This window comes from Protopterus annectens, chromosome 4.part1, assembly GCF_019279795.1.
Source record: "Protopterus annectens isolate FY-2018-M chromosome 4.part1, PAN1.0, whole genome shotgun sequence".
NCBI classification, from domain to species: domain Eukaryota; kingdom Metazoa; phylum Chordata; order Ceratodontiformes; family Protopteridae; genus Protopterus; species Protopterus annectens.
In genome coordinates, this window is record NC_056734.1 from 812,217,615 (window position 1) to 812,237,384 (window position 19,770).

At 41.9% G+C, this 19,770-nt stretch overlaps 1 protein-coding gene across 1 annotated transcript in view; it reads right to left on the reverse strand.

Moving 5' to 3' along the window:
- The window catches only part of SAP130 (Sin3A associated protein 130), a 547,137-nt gene that overhangs the window by 415,321 nt on the left and 112,046 nt on the right, over positions 1-19,770 (reverse strand). Inside the window, exon 7 of the mRNA XM_044070859.1 lies at positions 9,165-9,289. Within this exon, the coding sequence (XP_043926794.1) occupies positions 9,165-9,289 (125 nt within the window). The remainder of the gene's footprint in view (positions 1-9,164; positions 9,290-19,770) is intronic.

Genomic DNA, 19,770 nt, shown 5'->3' on the forward strand with positions numbered 1-19,770 from the left:
TAATCAGAAGGAAAATCAGTTCTAGGTCTCTTAGAGGGGGAAGGCTGGCTTCTCCTAATTAAGGTAATAAGGTCTTCGGCCATTCTAAGCATTTGTTTTTTAGGCATATGGGCCTGAGCATGTGGTTTGGATGTCGGTTTTCTAGGCGTGGTTCGAGTTTTATGTCTGGATGAAGAAGATGGTGTCAGTTTAAAATACAAGTCTGTAGGCTTGAATACACACCTCAGAAGCTGGTGCCTGCACAGTGGCAATGGACCCATCCAAGGTAGAGACATCCGCAGGTTCCACAGTCGAAGAAGCATTTTGCGGCATACCAGACTCCGAATGCGTCTCAGTAGAGGTCTGCGAATCTGAAGTAGTGGGTATTGTGGTGCCTCACTGAGTACCAGCAGACTGGCGACTAACTTAACGGAAGCGTCTGTGGCAGTTTTGGACCTATGCGGTCTGTATCTGCCTTTATCTTTACGTTTTTTTGGAAGATTGGTAGTTGAATGGCTTAACAAAGCCATTTCAGGGCAGTTATACAGAGTACCAAAATAATTTGCTGCAAAAATAGCTCGATGATGAATAGTTCGGGGGCTGAACAAGGCACAAAACCGACAGCGAGGGACATTGTGGTCTGGGCCTAAGCAAGGAATGCAGTACGAATGAAAATCTTTATGAGGTATTTACTTTCCACAGGTAAGATATTTGTTAACTTTTACGGACATTGGTTAGAGCAAGAAAAATTATCCCCAACAGGGTACTTAACTTGTTTGAAGACTTTGGTTCTGAAACTCGAAAACGAAAATTTCAAGAGTCGGCCGACCAGCACTTGCAAACTGTTTCTGCTTCAGGCACCGTTCGGCAAGAAAGACTGATGTAATGGCATTGGCTGCATGTTTTATACCCCCGACGACCTGACAGCATCCGAAGCAGGAATCCAAGACTCTGGTATTCAGGCCGGCTGAGGGCCATCTGCAGGCAGACAACCCAAATGTGATGACTGCAACAGTGAAACACGAAGAACATCTTCCTGTTTTCTGGATGCAGTTCCTTTACTTATGAGATGAACCAAGTTAAAGGCTTTTCTGACCACTGCCACCACATGATGGTCGAATGTGAGGTTATCATCAACCCGAGTGTCAAGGTCTCTCACCACAGGTTGTGTGCTTAGGGAGTTGCCATTGATGTGGTAATTAATAGGGGCTATGTTTTTGCTGAATGGTATGATACATTTTTTTGCATTTAACTTGAGACCATGAGTTTGGCACCAGTCATTAGTTGCTGTGAGACACTCTTGCATTATGTTAACATCATTTGGAGAGCCAATGACAGCACCCAACTTACAGTCGTCTGCAAACTTGATCAGTCACAGGCCTTTTGTCTTTGCCCGGACCTCTGAGAAATAGATGCCAAACAGTAGAGGTCCCATGACAGATCCCTGGGGAACTCCACTAGTGACAGGTCTGCCATCGGAGGTGGAAGTGCCTATTTTGACTTTGAGGGTCCTGCCAGTGATGCAGTTGGCCACCCACCTGATAAGATGGGGGATTTACGTCACGTTGTGTTAGCTTTTCGATGATGCCCAAGTGGGAGATTGTGTGGTGGGTTAATATTTTATCTAGGGAATGACTGTACCTTACAAAATCTTGTTTACACTGATTTTAGGTAAGGTTTATCTAGATGTCCAGCACACACTGGGCTTGGGTGATATTTTATCCAGAAAGTGCTCATGTTATTTATTTCCTCCCATAGTAATCATGGCTGACATTTTATTCAGGGAGTGCTTAACCAGCAAGATGTTCGGTGAACAATGGTCTTAGATGATGTTCAGGGTTTTTTTGAGCGACATCTTTCTTATTCAGCAAAATGGGGAAACACCTTCCTCATTCACTCACCTCCACAATATAAATAATGATCTGGACATGTTCAGGCTAGGACAGGCAGCGTGGTCTGATAGCTGAACTCTTCCTCCTGTTAACACTGGGGCTGGTTTCTGTGGAAAGTCAGGGCAGGTCTGGAAGCATACGCATGCTTTATCCACCCCTGCACTATAAAACTCAAACTCACTCTGTTTCTGCATTTCTCTAGTCATATTCAAATAAAGACTTCAGCTTTGACGAGGACAAAACATACCTTCTACCATAATTTCTGATAGATGGGTTAAGCTATCTAGGACGCACAGAAGTAGCTGAGGTCACAAGCCTCCAGCAGCATCAAAGCTACACTTAGCCAAATGGAAATGGACTTCAAAGGCAGTGAAGTATTGCATTTATTCATTTAAACCAACTACTCACCTCCCAGACTCTGAATAATGTGTGTGCTAGTGGTGGACAGAAGGAGCAGTTAAGTAGTTTGCAGTGAAGCAGTTAAGTAGTGGAGTGGCTGTTACTGGTGGATGGATGGACTTTTCTAGTGAGCAGCAGTGATGCTCTCTGGGGTCACTTAAGGATATAAATCTGCAGATCTAGTTTAAAGTCACACAAAGATTATGGGTACTTCGTGCATGTTCAGTACAAATAAGGGTAGGCAACATTCTATTTTTGGGTTTTGTCATTTGCATTGCCAGTGCTTTCACATATTCATACAAGAAGTAGGTTTGAGTATTTACATCTCATTGGGCGATCAAGAGCTATTTTTATGATACTCTCTCTGTACATAAGTTCCGATAATCACATTGTATATAGTACATGTACATACTGCATTTTGTTATTCATTCTGGACATATTTACCTAGTGTGTTTACCCAGTGCCAAGACTTGAAATTGGTCCAATAGCATCAGTGCTCTACTCTAGTTAGTTACTTAGTTAAGTAAATAAGTAAATAAATAAATAAGCAAACAAACAAATGTAGCAAAATTAAGTTGTTGGTCAAAAAAGTTATGCCAGGGTACCTTTGTTCTGTGAACCACAAAAAAAAAAAAAAAACAAAAACAAAATAACCTCAACTGTTGTGACCCAAACTAAAAAGCAGAAAAGGAAGACCAGATGTAACCAATAAAAGTAATTATTTAATCCACACCAAGTGCTTTCATCTGGGAATGCAACAGACTTCTTCAGAGTAAAAAAAAAAAAAAAAAATCACAGACACAGATATACTTATATACCCAAACTCTTGGTCACATGATCACACATCCAATTAAGCCACAATCAGAAATAGTCACAAAAAACACTTGGTTAACAGAACAGCCATGAACTTATAAAATAGAAAACAAAAATACAAATACATGATCCACTTCAAATACAAAATAAAATAACATATAATTTGTTCGCTACTTACACTTTGTAGGACTTTACACTGCCAATAGAAATGTTTTGATTAAAACATGGAGCAGTGATAGCGTTTAACCTAAGTTGCCAAAGTAATTCACGTTGCTCTAAAAGGTCCTCCCAGGGACCACCCCTTGGAGATTTAGGGCAAATTCCAGGCCAAAAAAAGAAAATGATGGCCCATGTTTTCATTGACATGTTTAGCAAGAGAATTACTAGACTGATTTTTCCTGATGTCAAGGGAACACTCACAAATGCATTCCTTAAGTTTTCTCTGAGTTTTTCATATGTAAAAGTAACTGCATTTCTGACACAGAGCGAGATAAATAACTCCTAAGGAGTTGCAGTTGCAAAAAAAAAAAAAAAAACTTAGCTTTAACATTATGCCCATTAACTAAGACTACATTAGCCACTAGTATAAATTTACATTGAACACACATTTTGCAGTACCTGGCTTTTTATGTGACTATGAAGGATGAATCCCCTTGTTCTAAAAATTTTTTTGTTTTCCTCTTATGGTAAACTATCCTAGACCGATTACCAAGTTTATCAATAGTGTAATTAAAATAAGTAAAAACGACCAATTTTTGTTGCGTATTCTTCTGATAAGAAGGTCCTCAGTATAATACTCCACAACAAAAGCAGTGGAGTAATCTTTTTTAGTAGCACTGGTCCCACCAAAAAGGTTCTCTAGTGTCTGACAATCAGTTTTAAGTAATGGGATAATAACTCCTTCCTTCCTTTTTTGAGTAATGTCAGACCTTACATATTCAATAAGTGGGACCAGGTATCCCCTGGCAAGAAACATGTCACCCAAGGTTTTTTCTTCCATATCAAATAATGCGTCATCAGATATCATTCTTGCCAACCATATAAACTGCCCTTTTACTATCTCATGTTTTTGGAATTCAGGATGACTGCTTTTATAGTGCAATAAACTATTACAATAAGTTGGTTTCCTATAGATAGTGGTTATGATGGGATGATTAACCACATCTTTAGAAATTCTTACATTCAAATAGTTTATAGAAAAAAGGTCAAAAGAATAAGTAAACTTGAGAAAGGAAGTGGTGGAATTCAGATAATCTACAAAGGGACCAATGTCTTCTAAAGCCTTGTCCCAAACTATAAATATATCGTTCAGGTATCTAGTAAATACTTTCCGGGGGTTGTAAAAAAAAAATGGTTAAACAAAAAATGTTTCTCCCACTGGATAAGGATGATATTAGCAAGAATTGGGACACAGGAGGCTCCTCTGGTGAAAACCTGGGCGATCGGAGCCGAGGGGAGTCAAGTCGATGTATAGTCTGTATTTTTGGAGGAGGCCCGGCCGGAGCTGTACGGTTCGGGAACCTCTTCCTCCTATCCGCTTTGTGCTCTCTCTCTTTCTCTCTGCCCTTACGATGCTCTCCTTTTAAAGACCTAGAGGCAAGAGAGTGAGTCCCATCCTGGGAGGCAGAGGTGGAGAGGGAGAGCGCTGAAGAAGCGGTCACAGGCGTGACTGAAGAGGTAGTGGAGGCAGCCACCTCCGTAGCAGGAAGAAGACCCTTCATTATTAGTCTTGCCCTATGACCTGTTAGGGCTCGCGGATTAAAGCCCCGTGCAAATGCTACAGCCCGAAGAAAGATGGGCTACACTTAAGCAGACAACACACAGAGTGTGGCCGTCGGCAGGTGACAATTTATGGCCACACACTGTGCACTTTCTAAATACTTGTTTAGGCTGATCAGCCATCCTAAAAAAAAAAAAAAAAACAGAGACACAAGGCCTCACATCAACCCACCACACGCTCAAGATACACACACTCACAAACACACAGAAAAGGGAGAAAAACCTACACTGCTAACACACACACAAAACTATTAAATTAAACTTGAAGCTTCAAATCACTACTCAAACACCCGGAGCTCAGAGACCACGAAGCAAGCGATAACCGGGGCAAATGAGATCTGAGGGAAAGAAGATGGTGGTGTATTATGGGTAAGGGGAGGAGCTTAGAGCAGATGCTTGCGAAGTTGCCAGTTCGGATCCGATCCAGATCCGTATTCCCACAGGTTGAAGATCAAATGAAGTAAACAACTTCAGATCAATTTTTAAGTTTAATTTCCTCAAAAATATTTTAAAATCCAAAAGTAATTTATCAGTCTTAATGTTCCTTGTAGGTACAAAGGAATAACCTTTACTAAGTAGATTTGCATGTTCAGCTTCATATTTGTAGGAACTAAAATTATATAAGGTAAATTACCTGAAAAATTAGATATGATCTGTGGGCCACTGGTGAGGTCTGTAACAGGCATGGTGTTCAAGTGGTGTGAATTAATGGAGTTATATTCCACCTGAGAAAAAGGACTGTTCATCTGCTCGTCATTGGAATGTCTTGTTCAGCTGCCATTACCTGTGGACCATGTAAAATATCAGGAACCAAAGCAATGTTCAAGTTTACTAAATTAAAAGAATTTAATTCCATCTCCGATTAACAGCCACTCTCGTCTGCCCTCCATTGCGTGTCTTGTTGGGCTGATACTGCCTCAGAGTTGGGCTGATGTCGTTGCTGATTGCCTTTAGTCTTTATCCTCTTGGACCTTGGAATTGGGCCTTGACCTAAAGGGGAGTTGCTACGATGATCTAACTCCACCTCCTCATCTCCCCCATCCATAATACTATCAGATCGTTGGTTGACCGAAAGCAAATTAAACCTGATGGGTTTAGGGTAGGCACACCCCTATGAGTACTCTATTTTGTCCTTGTTCATTTTATTTTCTAAGTTTCATATCAGCAATATTATGATCAATTCTCAAATAAATACTCTTGTATTGATCAACATTTTGTTCGAACAGGAGACACTTCGTAATCAGGACATCCAAATTTACTGGCCTCAACAATAAGCTCCTCAATGATCTTGTGGTTGTGTTTGATCAAAACGTCTAAAAGCTCGCACCCATGTTTGTCGAACAAGTTGACAAGTTTGTGATGTAAAGGGGAATTAGGCACCAGTCCGTTAGGAAATTTTCAGCACCCAAGTACCTTAGGGATCCTTCTCACGTTAAGGCATTCCCTTAAATTAGAGTTCTCCAACTGAAGTTTATGAGACTTTATTGAACAAAGTGTATTCAAATTTTGACACAAGATCTTTAAGGGAGCGAGCTTTAACCATCTCTCCACTTCCAAAATGCAATGACCCGATGAACCACTCACAAAGCTTGAAGTTACCTTCAGTATGAGTGGAAACCTCTATTCCAGAGGTGTTAGTATGGATGTCACTGTTCAAGCACATAGGTGTACAGTTAAATTCGCTGTCATTCATTACCCAGGGGGCAAGTACATTGACTTTGTGTGTAAGTTCTTGTACCAGCTGTGTCAATAATCCGATACTAGCCACAATGCTCTCCATACTGGTACTACCTGGTCTTCCCAACAATGCTTGTGGTACAGTAGAAGACATAGCAAGCTCCAGGAACCACAAAAAAAAACAAAAAAACAAAAACAACAACCTCATCTGTTACAACCCAAACAAAAAGCAGAAATCGAAAACCAGATGTAACCAATAAAAATAAATATTTAATCCACACTAAGCACTTTTGTCTGGGAATGCAACAGACTTCTTCAGAGTAAAAAAATCACAAGCACAAATTTACTTGTATACCCAAACTCTTGTTCACATTATCACACATCCAATCAAAGTAGGTTTGAGTATTTACATGCTCACTGGGCGATAAAGAGCTATTTTTGTGATACTTTGCACATACGTTCCGATATTTACTTTGTGTATAGTACATGCACATACTGCATTTTGTCATTCAACCTGGACATATGTAACTAGTGTGCTTACCCAGAGCCAAGACTGAAATTGGTCCAATGGAATTGGTGCTCCACTCTAGTTAGTTAGTTAGTATATAAGTAAATAAGCAAATAAACAAATGTAGCAAAATGAAGTTGTTGGTCAAAAAGTTATACCTGGGTACCTTTGTTCTGTAACTCTTCATGATGATGTACAGCAGATGTGTAATGTTTAACCATGGGTTCAGTTTCAATTTTTGATGTGTGCCAAAACAAGGTAGTATGATCTCCCCCAAAAAGGTTCATCACAACTTGCATTCATTTCCATAATTAATTGGAGTTAAGTTGCAAGTTTTCTTTTAACTTTTGAAGTGACTTATCGTAATGTAGCATAATGATATCATCTGCATAAGAATACAGTTTAGAGTAGGTATAAAAAATGCACGTTATTGATGAAAATGAAGAATACAGGTTCCCAGGACTGAGAGTACTCCAATGAAGACAGTTCCATTTTCGAATGCATTAGGTCCGAGTTGGACAGTAGAAGTTCTATTGCTTAGGTATGCAGTGAACCACTGTTTGGTACCTTCACCTACACCAAAAGTTGCTACTATTTCAAGTAGGCGAGCATGGCTGACTAATTCAAAAGTGTTTCAGATCACTAGGACACCTGTTAGCTGCCCTTATTCCACTGCCTCAGAGCTGTAGATGTAGTAAAAAGTGCTCTCTCTTATATTTCATATAAGATCCTATATGTCTGTTTGATAAGTCATATTTTGAGATGTATTCCACTAACTGGCTGCATAGCAACACCCCCCTTATTTCTACTAGAGGACATAGCATGACAGTCTGTAATTCAATGTTGAATGAGGGGCTTTAACTTTGGGAGTCAAAAATATTGCTGCATGTTTCAAGATGTAAGCATTTTCACCAATGTAGCTGTTATGTTGATAATATGTTATAGGAGATTTGTGAATATGCTTTGCTGACACAAGGACAAACTCTGGATGCAATGAAGATTTAGTTGAGTGATTTGCGTTAAACATTCTCTAGTTCCCCTAAAACTTGTTTTGAGAAAATTGCTTTGAAATTATGTATATGGGAACAGCTGTGTCAGAAACATTAAGGATTTCACAATGCACTTCCAGAATATAAAGATGGTTGAAGTCAGTGGGACCCCTCCGAAGCCGTCTCAGAGAAACACATGCAAGGTTTTCAGAATTACTTGGCAAAATACTAATTCTACAGCTCCAGACTCCGATAATGAAACACTTCACAACTGTTTTTAGGCCCAATGCATATCCAACTGACCATGCTAGGGACAGCAGTTCTTAGCCTTCTCAAACCGTCTGGAAAACTGTTGGAATGTTAAAAGTGGCAAGCATATCTAAAGCTTCATTTTGTTTCAAGTAAATTCATTAGGTCCTTTACTAATGAGCAGGGACTACATTTCTGCCACAGAGGTATTTTGTATGCTGACCTTTACTTTATGATTTACCAGCCCAAGCATAATGGAAACATGACTGTAAAATAGAAACAGCTGCCCACCTTAGTGTTGGTTGTGCTATACTTATGGGCAAGGGTCTGTATGCTGAAAGGTATAATAATGGGACAAGACTGCTACATAGGAAATTGTGGAAGCATTACAACTTACAACCAGCAAAAAACACTGGAAAATAAACCACAAAGAATTACTGAAAATGAAGTAGTGATTAGTGTGTGTGTGTGTGTGTGTGTGTGTGTGTGTGTGTGTGTGTGTGTGTGTGTGTGTGTAGATATATTTACATACATACGGGTCTACTTCAGAAGACTGACAAACCAAAAAAGACTGAAAATTCAAAACACTGAACACGTTTTTAATGCAGGGGGCAAGCCCACCCCCCCACACCCACACACACCCACACACCCTAACTAAATATACCAACTCCAAGAATGCATAACAGTGGAGACTGGACAAATTCCATCATTCAATATTTTGAATTTTCAGTCTTTTGGGATTCAGTCTTTTGTTTTTTCAGTGTTTCAGTACTCTGAAGTAGACCCATACATGCGCGCACACACACACACACAAGCAAACACAAACTTACAAATGACATTCCATTGCCAGATGTCTACAATACTACTACATTATATTACCTAAGAGCTGTTTCCGTGGCATGAGTAGTAGTTGAAGTAATAACAGGAGACTGTGCTCTTGTCGCTGAAACAGTTGCTACCACAGCTGCAGGAACAGTGGCTGAAGTACTCACAGGGGGACGAGACTAAAAGAGAAAAACAGAACAGAAATTCAATGGCGGTTCTTATCTCCTCTAGTAAAGGAGAATCTCTATGTCCAGAGTGATATACATTAACCAAACATTATCATTAAAAATAAGTCAGTATTCACAAGGAAAACACTAAAAGGAGAAACTATACAACAAAGCAAGTGGGTACCACTGTACAGAAATGAACTTGTCCTCTATCGGCAAAGAACATACCAGGTGAAAGAAAGCACTTGAAAAAATAAGTCTGCAATTAAGCACAAGGAATCCTACAGCATCCCTGAGACAGATAAGTTGGAAATGGCAATTACTTTGCATGTGTGCAGCAGGATTTTAAGACACAAACTGTTTTATGCCTAAGGCGTGGGTTTTCTATGAAACAATTACAGCCATTTTGTGAATTAATCAGTTAAGTATAGAATGTGTTCTCCATGTCATCTTGTGTCAACCTTTCCCATTTACTACAGTGAAAGATGTAAAAACACAGACACAACTGCTGTTTCTCCGTAAGAGGAAAAAGATAGCAGCCTTTGGGTACTCGACCAAATGCAGACACTGCTGTGCCAGATGAAATGTTGATAATGCCTCCATAAATTATATACCTATTTGAATGCATAAGGGAGGAATCTACTAAACAGTGGAATACTTAACAGTAGACATTACACCACCTTACTGCATTTTATACACTTACTTTCAGTTTAAGTATGGAAAACAAAGATGTTGAAAGAAAGGCTAGAGAAGCAGCATTCTACCATCATTAAGAATACTGCAGCAAAACGAAAAAAGATAATGGATTTCTACAAGTGGCTTAGCTTCTGGTGTCAAAAGAAGAAGTAGTATATACATCAATGCTTTGCTAAGGATTGCCTGGAGCACTCTGAAGGCTATCATATGTAAACATAAGTAAACAGAATACAAACAACATTAAGGTACAGGTTACTGCTCCCTACAAATATTCCTTACCCTGAACAACACTGGTATTTTATACATACATATATATATATATATATATATATATATATATATATATATATAGATGTACACACACACAGTGGATATAAAAATTTACACACCCCTGTTAAAATGCTGTTTTTGTGATATAAAAAATGAGACCACAATAAATCATTTCAAAACTTTTCCCACCTTTAATGCGACCTATAACGTGTACAATTCAATTGAAAAACAAACAAATCTGTTAGGGGAAAAATATAAAAAATAAAAAAATGTACAATATGCTGGTTGCATTAGTGTGCAAACCCTTAAACCAATACTTTGTTGTGTGTGCACACCCTTAAACTAATACTTTGCTGAAGCACCTTTTAATTTAATTACAGCATTCAGTCTTCTTGGGTAGGAGTCTATCAGCATGGCACATCTTGAGTTGGCAATATTTGCCCACTGTTCCTTGCAAAAGTGCTCCAAATCTGTCAGATTGCGAGGGGATCTCTTGTGCACAGCCCTCTGGTCACCCCACAGATTTTCTATTGGATTTAGGTCTGGGCTCTGGCTGGGCCATTCCAAAACTTTCTTCTGGTGAAGCCTTTCTTTTGTTGATGTGGATTGTCGTACTGAAAGGTGAAATTCCTCTTCATCTTTCTAGCAGACGCCTAAAGGTTTGGAGCCAAAAGTGACAGGTATTCGGACCCATTCTTAATTTTCTTCCACTTTGATTAAAGCCCCTGTTCCAGCTGAAGAAAAGCAACCCCAAAGCATGAGACTGCCACCACCATGCTTCACCGCTGGGATGGTGTTCTTTTGGTGATGCGAAATGTTGTTTTTTGCGCCAAACGTACCTTTTGGAATTGTGGCCAAAAAGTTCAACCTTAGTCTCATCAGACCATAACACATTTTCAGACATGCTTTTGGGAGACTTTATGTATTGTTTTGCAAATTTTAGCCAGGCCTGGATGTTTTTCTGTGTAAGTAAAGGCTTCCGTCTTGCAACTGTACCCCACAGTCCAGACGCATGGAGAATACAGGGGATTGTTGTCGCATGTAGTACACAACCAGTACTTGCCAGAAATTCCTGCAGCTTCTTCAGTGCTGCTGTAGGTCTCTTGGCAGCCTCCCTAACCAGTTTTCGACTTGTCTTTTCATCAATTTTGGATGGACGTCCAGTTCTTTGCAACATCACTGTTGTCCCATATTTTCTCCACTTTTTGATGACCGTGTTTCATGGTAAATCCAATGCTGAGGAAATTTTTTGTACACTTCTCCTGACTGATATCTTTCAACAATGAGATACCTTTGATGCTTTGTAAGCTCTGCGAACCTTGGCTTTTGCTGTAGCAGGCAACTGAGTAAATGTCAGGAAAATCCTACTAGGACAGTTGAACTTTATTTGGGGTTAATCAGAGTCTCTTTAATTGAAGGCAGGTGTGTACCCAAGAAGACTGAATGTTGTAATTAAATCAAAAGGTGCTTCAACAAAGTATTAGTTTAAGGGTGTGGACACTTATCCAACCAGCCTATTGTACATGTTTTATTTTTTATATTTTTCCCCTAACAGATTTGTTTGTTTTTCAACTGAATTGTATAGGTCATAGGTCACATTAAAAGGTGGGAAAAGTTTTGAAATGATTTATTGTGGTCTCATTTTTTATATCACAGAAACCTGGCACTTTAACAGGGGTGTATAAACTTTTTATATCCACTGTATACATGTATATCGCAAGACAGCGACCTGCTTTAAAACTATTGAAAGCATTCCACCAGTGCAGGGTTATGCCTTTCACATGTTCAAATCCACCACATTAGGCAAATGCACTATAGATGCTGGCTCCTTCATATTCTTAAAAATACTTTCTAGACTAGTTAGACAAGATAATGACCTCAAACTCCTCCAAATCCAACTTATTAAGAAAACCGCTCATCATATCATAGCCAACTATAAAGTACCCCCTCTACATTCCCCTCGGCCCATACCTCCTAACTAGTATGTCATCATATCTATTAAGCCACACAACATTCCCCTAGAAAACTTCAACTACTCCTCCATAAACCAGGAGACTTGTACATCCTCAAATATGTATGCCTAGAGATTTCTGGACTTCAATACAAACTCAATGAGTCTATATCCTAACTAGAAGCGATAATGTGGATTTGGCCCTTACTAAAATGGGGCAAATTTACTCCCTACCAATTCTAACATCCTCAGTGGTCAAATCAGACCATCACCATGAAACTGAAACCTGGAGCATCTTGCAATACAGTGGTATTCACGGATTATGCAAAAGCTAAACTACTAATACTAAGTGATGAACTGGATATATTCAGAAGCCCACCCTAATTTGACTCCATGCTTATGAGGAACCCCTTACTGCCAAATTTTATGCATATGTAAACAGCTGCACAGACACATCTGTCTCCCTAACAAATACATACAATGCCAAATTCAAAACATACCCCTATGGTAGAACCCAAATTTAAACAGGCTACATAATAAGACAAAAGAGAAAACTTATTGCACACAAAAATAAATATAACTCTCAAAATGCCCAAAACACTCAGTCAACTAAACAAGGAACACTGACCCCTGATCAAGTCAGCCAAAGCCAGATAAGAGGCCAAAACAGCCACTCAGGTAAAGGATTACCATAAAGCCATCTCTGATTATGTTACAAATGTCAGAAACAATGTCCAGCACTGTGCAGACCTAATTACAAATATCACATAATCAGACCAAGAAGATATAGCCAATCTACCAGCAGACAGATTTATCTCACACTTCATCCCCCCACTTCATCCCCCCTTCCCTACAATATTTTCAGAATACAAACATCCCGCACTAAAACTTCCCAAGAACAAGTTCTCAGGGGCTTCTCTAAGGCCAAGAAAGTACAGTTCTGTACACTTACCATAAATGCAGATGTTCGAGTGTATTCACTGTTGGAGTCATCATATTTTGGTTATCCCTACCAGAGTAGCCCTTGGCCGGCCTGAATACCAGAGACTTAGTATTTCTGCATTGGTTGCTGTCGCTTGAGGACTGACATCAGGTTGCCAATGGTATAAAGGAAGGCATCCAACGCCATTACATCAGTTTTTCTTGCCCTAACCTGTCAGGCACCCCCCCCCCCCAAGTAGGAGGCCAGGCTCTGGTGGTAGAACCCCACCAGTGGAAAATAAATACCAATATGTCCCTTGTAAGGAAGGACAACAACAAGGAAAAAATAAAAAAAGGGAGAAAAAGAGAAAGGGGGGATGGAGGGAGGGAAACCAGGACTGCAACAGTGAATACACTCTAACATCTACATTTATGGTAAGTGTACACAACTGTACTATGTTCTTCGTGTTTCACTGTTGCAGTCATCACATTTGGGTACATTCCCAAAGCTGAGGAAATGGGTAGATGCAGTCCAGGAGGCTAGGGGCTGGCTAGCATGCCCTGCAAGACTGCAGAGGCAAACCCTGCCCCGGATTTGGAGAAGAGAGGCAGGTAGTAATGCTTGGCAAAAGTATGAACAGATGTCCAGGTGGCAGCCTCAAGGATGTCCGTGGTGGGGACTCCTCTGAGGAAAGCTGCAGAGGTGGAGGCTGCTCTAGTGAGGTTTGTCCTAATCCCCTTGGGGGGAGTCTTGCCATGCTGTTTGTAGCAAAAATAGATGCAGTGTGCTATCCATTTGGAAAGGGTTTGCTTGGAGATGGCTTTGCCTTCTGCCCCTGAAGCAAAATTAACCAGCAATTGATCAGACTTTCTGAAGGGTTTATTCCTGTCCAGATGGTATCTGAGCTGTCTGTGCACACCTAGAGAATGCGGACTCCTTTCTCCCTTGTTTTAGTGTTTAGGAAAGAAGGTGGGTAAATGGATGGCTTGGATGAGAGCCACACTGGACACCACCTTGGGCATGAAGGATGGATTAGTTCTGAGAGATACCCTGTCTGCATGGAAGATGAAGGGTTCCACAGCTAGGAGTGCTTTCAGCTCAGAGACTCTTCTGGATGAAGTGATGGCCAGAAAGAAGGCAGTCTTCCAGGAGAGAAAGTTTAGATCTGCAAAAGAAGTTGTTTCGAAAGGGGCAGGGTGAGCCTGGTGTTGGTGCCCTTCTGGGGGGCTTCAAGTTGCTAGCCCCTCTGATGAACTGTTTAATCAGAGAGTGTGAAAAAAAGAGGCTGCTCAGTGGGAAAATGAGCAGAAATGGCAGAGGTATGAATTTTTTTAGAGCAGAAAGAGACCACTGTGTAGTAGGTCAACGAAGTAATCCAGGATGAGAGGTATGGAGGGCTGTGACGTATTGGCCCCCTTAGCCTGGATCCAGGTACAGAACCTTGTCCATGTATCTGCATAAGACTTTCTTGTGTTAGGGCGTCTGGCTTCTCGGATAACATCCAAACTTGTTTACAGAGGATGGCAGATTGGTCAGGGGTTAGGGTATAAGCCAAGCTGCCAAACTGAGAATCTGCAAATGGGGGTGCATGAATTCCCCTTCCCTCTGGATTAGGAGGTTTGGAATCTGAGGAAGATTCCATTGAGGCAGCGGGGACAGCCTGCGCAGCAAGGGGTACCAATGTTGCCTGGGCCAGTCTGGAGCTATGAGAATGGTCCTTGGTTTTTCCTCCCTTATTTTGATCACTACCCTGGGAATGAGAGGTAGGGGAGGAAATGCATAGACCGAGACGTTTACCCAGGGAAAGAACAGGGCATCCACTTTCCAAGCCATGAAGTGATGCTGCCTGGTGCAAAATTGCTGAGCTGATGGTTGGTGTGGAAGACAAAGAGGTTGACCTCTGGAGTTCCCCATTTCTGAGTTATTAGGAAGAAGGTGTTTCTGTTGCGCTGCCACTTGTGGGGGTCCATGATTATTCTGCTTAATTGGTCTACCAGGGAGTTGAGAGAGCCTGGCAGGTATTGTGCTAACAGGTGTATTTGCATGGAAGAGGCTGTGAACCAAAGGGTCATGTCCAGCCTGCACAGCGGGTAGGAGAGAGTCCCTCTCCCTGCTTGCTGATGTACCACATCACAGTGGTGTTGTCTGTTTTCATCAGGAGAACCCCTGGAGAGAGGAAGGGTTTGAAAGCTATCAAGGCCTGCTGCACAGCCATCATCTCTTTCTGACTGATGTGCAGGGGGAGTTGCTGGGGGTTCCATTGGCCCTGTAAGCATCTGCTGTCCAAGTGTGCACCCCAAGCATAGTCTGATGCATCTGTGGGTCTGGGTGGCAGGGTGTGGGGAGAAGGGCAGTCCCTTGTTATGGGAGCAGGCTGTTGCCCACCAAAGAAATTCCTTTCTCAGGCAAGGAACAATAGGCAGAAGAGTTTGCAGATCTTGAGAGTGATGACACCAAATGCTCTTTAGATACCACTGAAGTTTCCTCATATGCAGTCTGGCATATGGAATGTGGAGAATGCAAGAGCGGCCTGGTGGCCAGTTGACAGAAGTAAGCTGATAAGAAAATTTGTTTCTCTGGTGTAAGGCATGCCATCTGGGATGCTGTGTCCAGACTTGCTCCCAGGAAAATTATCCTTTTGGTGGGTACATGTTTGGATTCCTTTTCGTTGATTGTGTAACCTAGGGAGGTTAGTAGGTCCTTTACAAATGCCAGGTCTTTGAGCAACTTTTCCTGGCTGTCTGCCTGAATAAGGCAGTCATCTAAGCAGGAGTAAATTTGAATATTTCTTTGTCTACAAAAGGCAATGGCTGGAGCCAGGCATTTTGTGAAAACTCTGGTAGCAGTATATAAGCCAAAGGGAAGCGCAGAGAACTGAAAGTGTTGAGATCCTGCCCTGAAGCAGAGATATTTTCTGCAGGACTCCCCGACAGGAATGTGGAGGTAGGCCTCTTTTAGGTCCAGGGTGGCTAGCCAAGCGTCCATGGAGAGCATAGGTAGCAGCTGCTGGAGGGTGAGCATTTTGAATTTTGGGATCACCAGGAAGGCGTTTAAAATGGATAGATAGAAAATGGGGTGCCAGGTGCCCTCTTTTCTGGGCAACAGAAAAAGTCTGGAGTAGAAGCCTTGGCCTATCTGCTCTGCAGGAACGTGCTCTACTGCCCCCAAGGAGAGTAGGTAATGGATTTGCTTTTGAGCCTCTTGCCCACTGATTTGGTGGTAGATCTGAGAACCCTTTTGGGGTTGGAAGGGTGTGGAAGTAGAATTTGTACCCTTGTGACACAATGTTCAGAACCCATTGGTCCTTGGTAATGGTGGCCCGGGTGCACTTGTGAAAGACCGTTTTCCTCCTAGGGGTATGTGAAGGTGGGCAGAGGCGAGGTTGGGAGGGGGCGAGTCATTGTGAGTTCTTACCATAAGGGGGTGGCTTAGAACTCCCTGGTTTTGAAATGGAGGTAGTCCACTGCTTAGATCTCTGCGAGCCCTGGGGCTGCTGTCTGTGGGGGTCTGTTTCCTCAGGGCCTAGGCTGGCCCTGCCGACTGGGAGAAGGAAAGGACCAGTGCTTGGAGGGAAAATGCCTGCTGAACCTAGGGGGCTGGACTTGTAAGAAATCTTTAACAGTCTGCATAGATTTTACTTTTTCTTCCATCTTTTTTTAGGCTCTCTTCAGCTTTAGTACCGACTGAGTTATCTTTGTGCAAGGGTGCATCCAACAATTTTAATTTGACATGGTCTGACAGGAGTTGTTCTTTAAGCCATGCATGTCTTCTAATGACAGATCCGGTGACTGCTGGCCTGCAAGAAGCTTATAGGGCGTCTAAACCGCAGTGAAAAGTGTGTTTAGTTACTCGACCAGCAGAATGCATTAAGTCCTGTAAATCTTTCGATTCTGCCCATGCTGGAAAGGAGGAACTTTTTTTGTTTAAGGAGTTCCAAGATATGCTGCTGATACTTAAGCATATGGAACTGATAACTTAGTGCCCTGATAGCAACAGTAGCTGAGGTGTATACTTTTTTACCCCATCTGTCCAGTGCTAGGGAATCCCTGACAGAGGGGGGGTGGGATTCTTAGCTGAGGTTGCTTTAATCCCTTTAGGCCCTTGAGTAATGACCTCAGGGTCAGCTGTTGGATTTTTAAAAAGATATTTGTGAGTCAGGGACTCTGCAGTACCTGTCTGGTTTTCTGGGAGCAGGAGGGACGGCGTCTGGAGTCCAGCTGGATTCAAGGAATGGATTTCTCTGCATCAGAATCCTCATATATGGAGAGGAGCTGCATGTCTTCATAGTCAGATGCATCGGATTAATCTGACTCTTGTTCAGACAAAACTACTTGAGACAGACCTCGTTTCCTTTTTGAGGGAGTGACTTGGCTTCCCCTAAACAGCATGATAAGGTCCTCTGCCATTTTAAGCATTTGAGACGGAGGCAAGGGAGCAGGCACCTGAGAAGGTTAGTCGGTTTCTTGGGTGTGATTCGACCTCTGGGCCTGAGGAATTCGGTTGTTTTCGAAAGAATGGAAGCCGTGAAAGAAGGCGTCAGTTTATGTTGGGATTCGGTGTTGTGAAGGACTTCCTCGGAAACCGGTGCCTGCACAGTGGCTCCGGACCCATCCAAGGTAGAGATGACTGCAGGATCCTTAGACGAAGAAGAGTTCTGTGGCATACCGGACTCCGAAAGGGTCTCGGTAGAGGCCTGCAAATTAAATGAAGCGGGCGAAAGTACCTCACTGAGTTCCATAGGACTGACGACCAGCTTAACGGAAGCATCACCGGAAGGTTTGGTCCTGTGCGGTCTGTCTCTCTCTTTATCTTTACATTTTTTTGGAAGATCTGCTGTCAGACGGCTTACCGAAGGCATATTGGAATTCGAGAACTGTAAACGGAAATATCTGGCTACATTAAGGGCCCGACAACGAATAGTGCTGGCGTTAAAGCACAGAAGAGACATCGAGGGATGTTGTGGTCTGGTCCTAGACAAGTGACACAGTAAGAGTGGAAGTCCTGGTGTGGTACTTGCTTTCCACAGGCTAAACAATTATTAACTTCTTCTGAAATCGGTTAGTCCACGAAAAAAGGATCCCCAATGGAGTACTTAGCTTACGAAGATTTCAACTTCAATTCGGAAACGAAGCTCGGGTAGCGGCCGACTGGCACTCATGCAAACTGCTTCTGCGGGCTCCACGGCGAGAAAGACTGATGTAATGGCATCGGATGCCTTCCTTTATACCACTGACGACCTGATGTCAGTCCTCAAGTGACAGCAACCGACGCAGAAATACTAAGTCTCTGGTATTCAGGCCGGCCGAGGGCTACCATGGCAGGGATAACCCAAATGTGATGTCTGCAACAGTGAAACACGAAGAACATCACTATGTCTATTGGGGACAGATAATATAACAGACTGCCTACCGGTTAGCTTGACAAATGACTTGTCTGATCCCCAACAAGAGCTATACAATATCAACCTCAAAACAAGCTTTGGGCCAGATGACCGGAGGACAGCAACAGTCATTCTCTTGCACAAAGGTTGGGTAAAAATAGACCCATAAGTCTGACCAGTCTCTCTCTAAGCTATGGCAAGGATCATTATGGAATTAATGTATAAAGAACACAGATAACCTACAGGCTCTTTGTCCAACCCAGTCTGGATTCATTAAGGGCAGGTCCTGTCTACGTAACCTGGATGACGTCTTCAAAAATGTTAAATTTTTATTTATTTATTTATTTACTTATCATTTGTTTGCTAGGATAGCCCGACTGGACAACAAGTGCCCGTTTTCAGCAGAGTCCTTGGGAGAAAAACTCCATGAGTTTATAGAGAGAATAAAAACTTACAAGAGAAACATTACAGAGTAGTAGCACACAGATTGTAGACTTTACAACCGTTAGTATACAATAAGAGGATATTCCCTCTTTTGGTTGAAAATGCAAGTGCACAAAATATACAGTGAGAGTAGATAAGAACCTGCTAGAGCATTGCAAGATATTTCACAACTGAATAAGAATATATATATGTTTAAGTTGCTACATACAAATATATATAGATATATACATATACACACACACACACACACACACACACACAAGGAAATATAGATGTAGGAGCATATACAAGTATACAAACACACACACATTATATATACACATATACATACGTACACAGACAGACACACACACGCAGACACACAGACACACAAAGACCCACACACGCAGACACACAAGACACACACAGACCCACACACGCACACACACAGACAGACACACACGCGCGCGCACACAGACACACACACACACACACACACACACACACACATACTCATACAGGTTATTGCTCACACATGGATAGGTATAGTTAGATGGTGTTTGTGTTGTCCAGGATAGATGGGGTGCAGAAATATAAAGTGGATGAGGCTTCAGGGGGTCAATTACAGTTGCAGAGATGGTTGGTGAAGAGGTATGTTTTAAGTAGGCTTTTGAAGGAGGGTGGGGGGTTTTGTAATCTGAGGTCAGTGGGAAGGTTGTTCCATATTTTTGCTGTTTCATGGGCAAATAGTGATTCCCCGGAGTTGTCTTTTCATATGATGGTTTAGATTAAGGTTTTGTTGGAGGACTGAAGTTGTCTATTTGAACTGTAGAAGTTCAGCATGCCAGTCA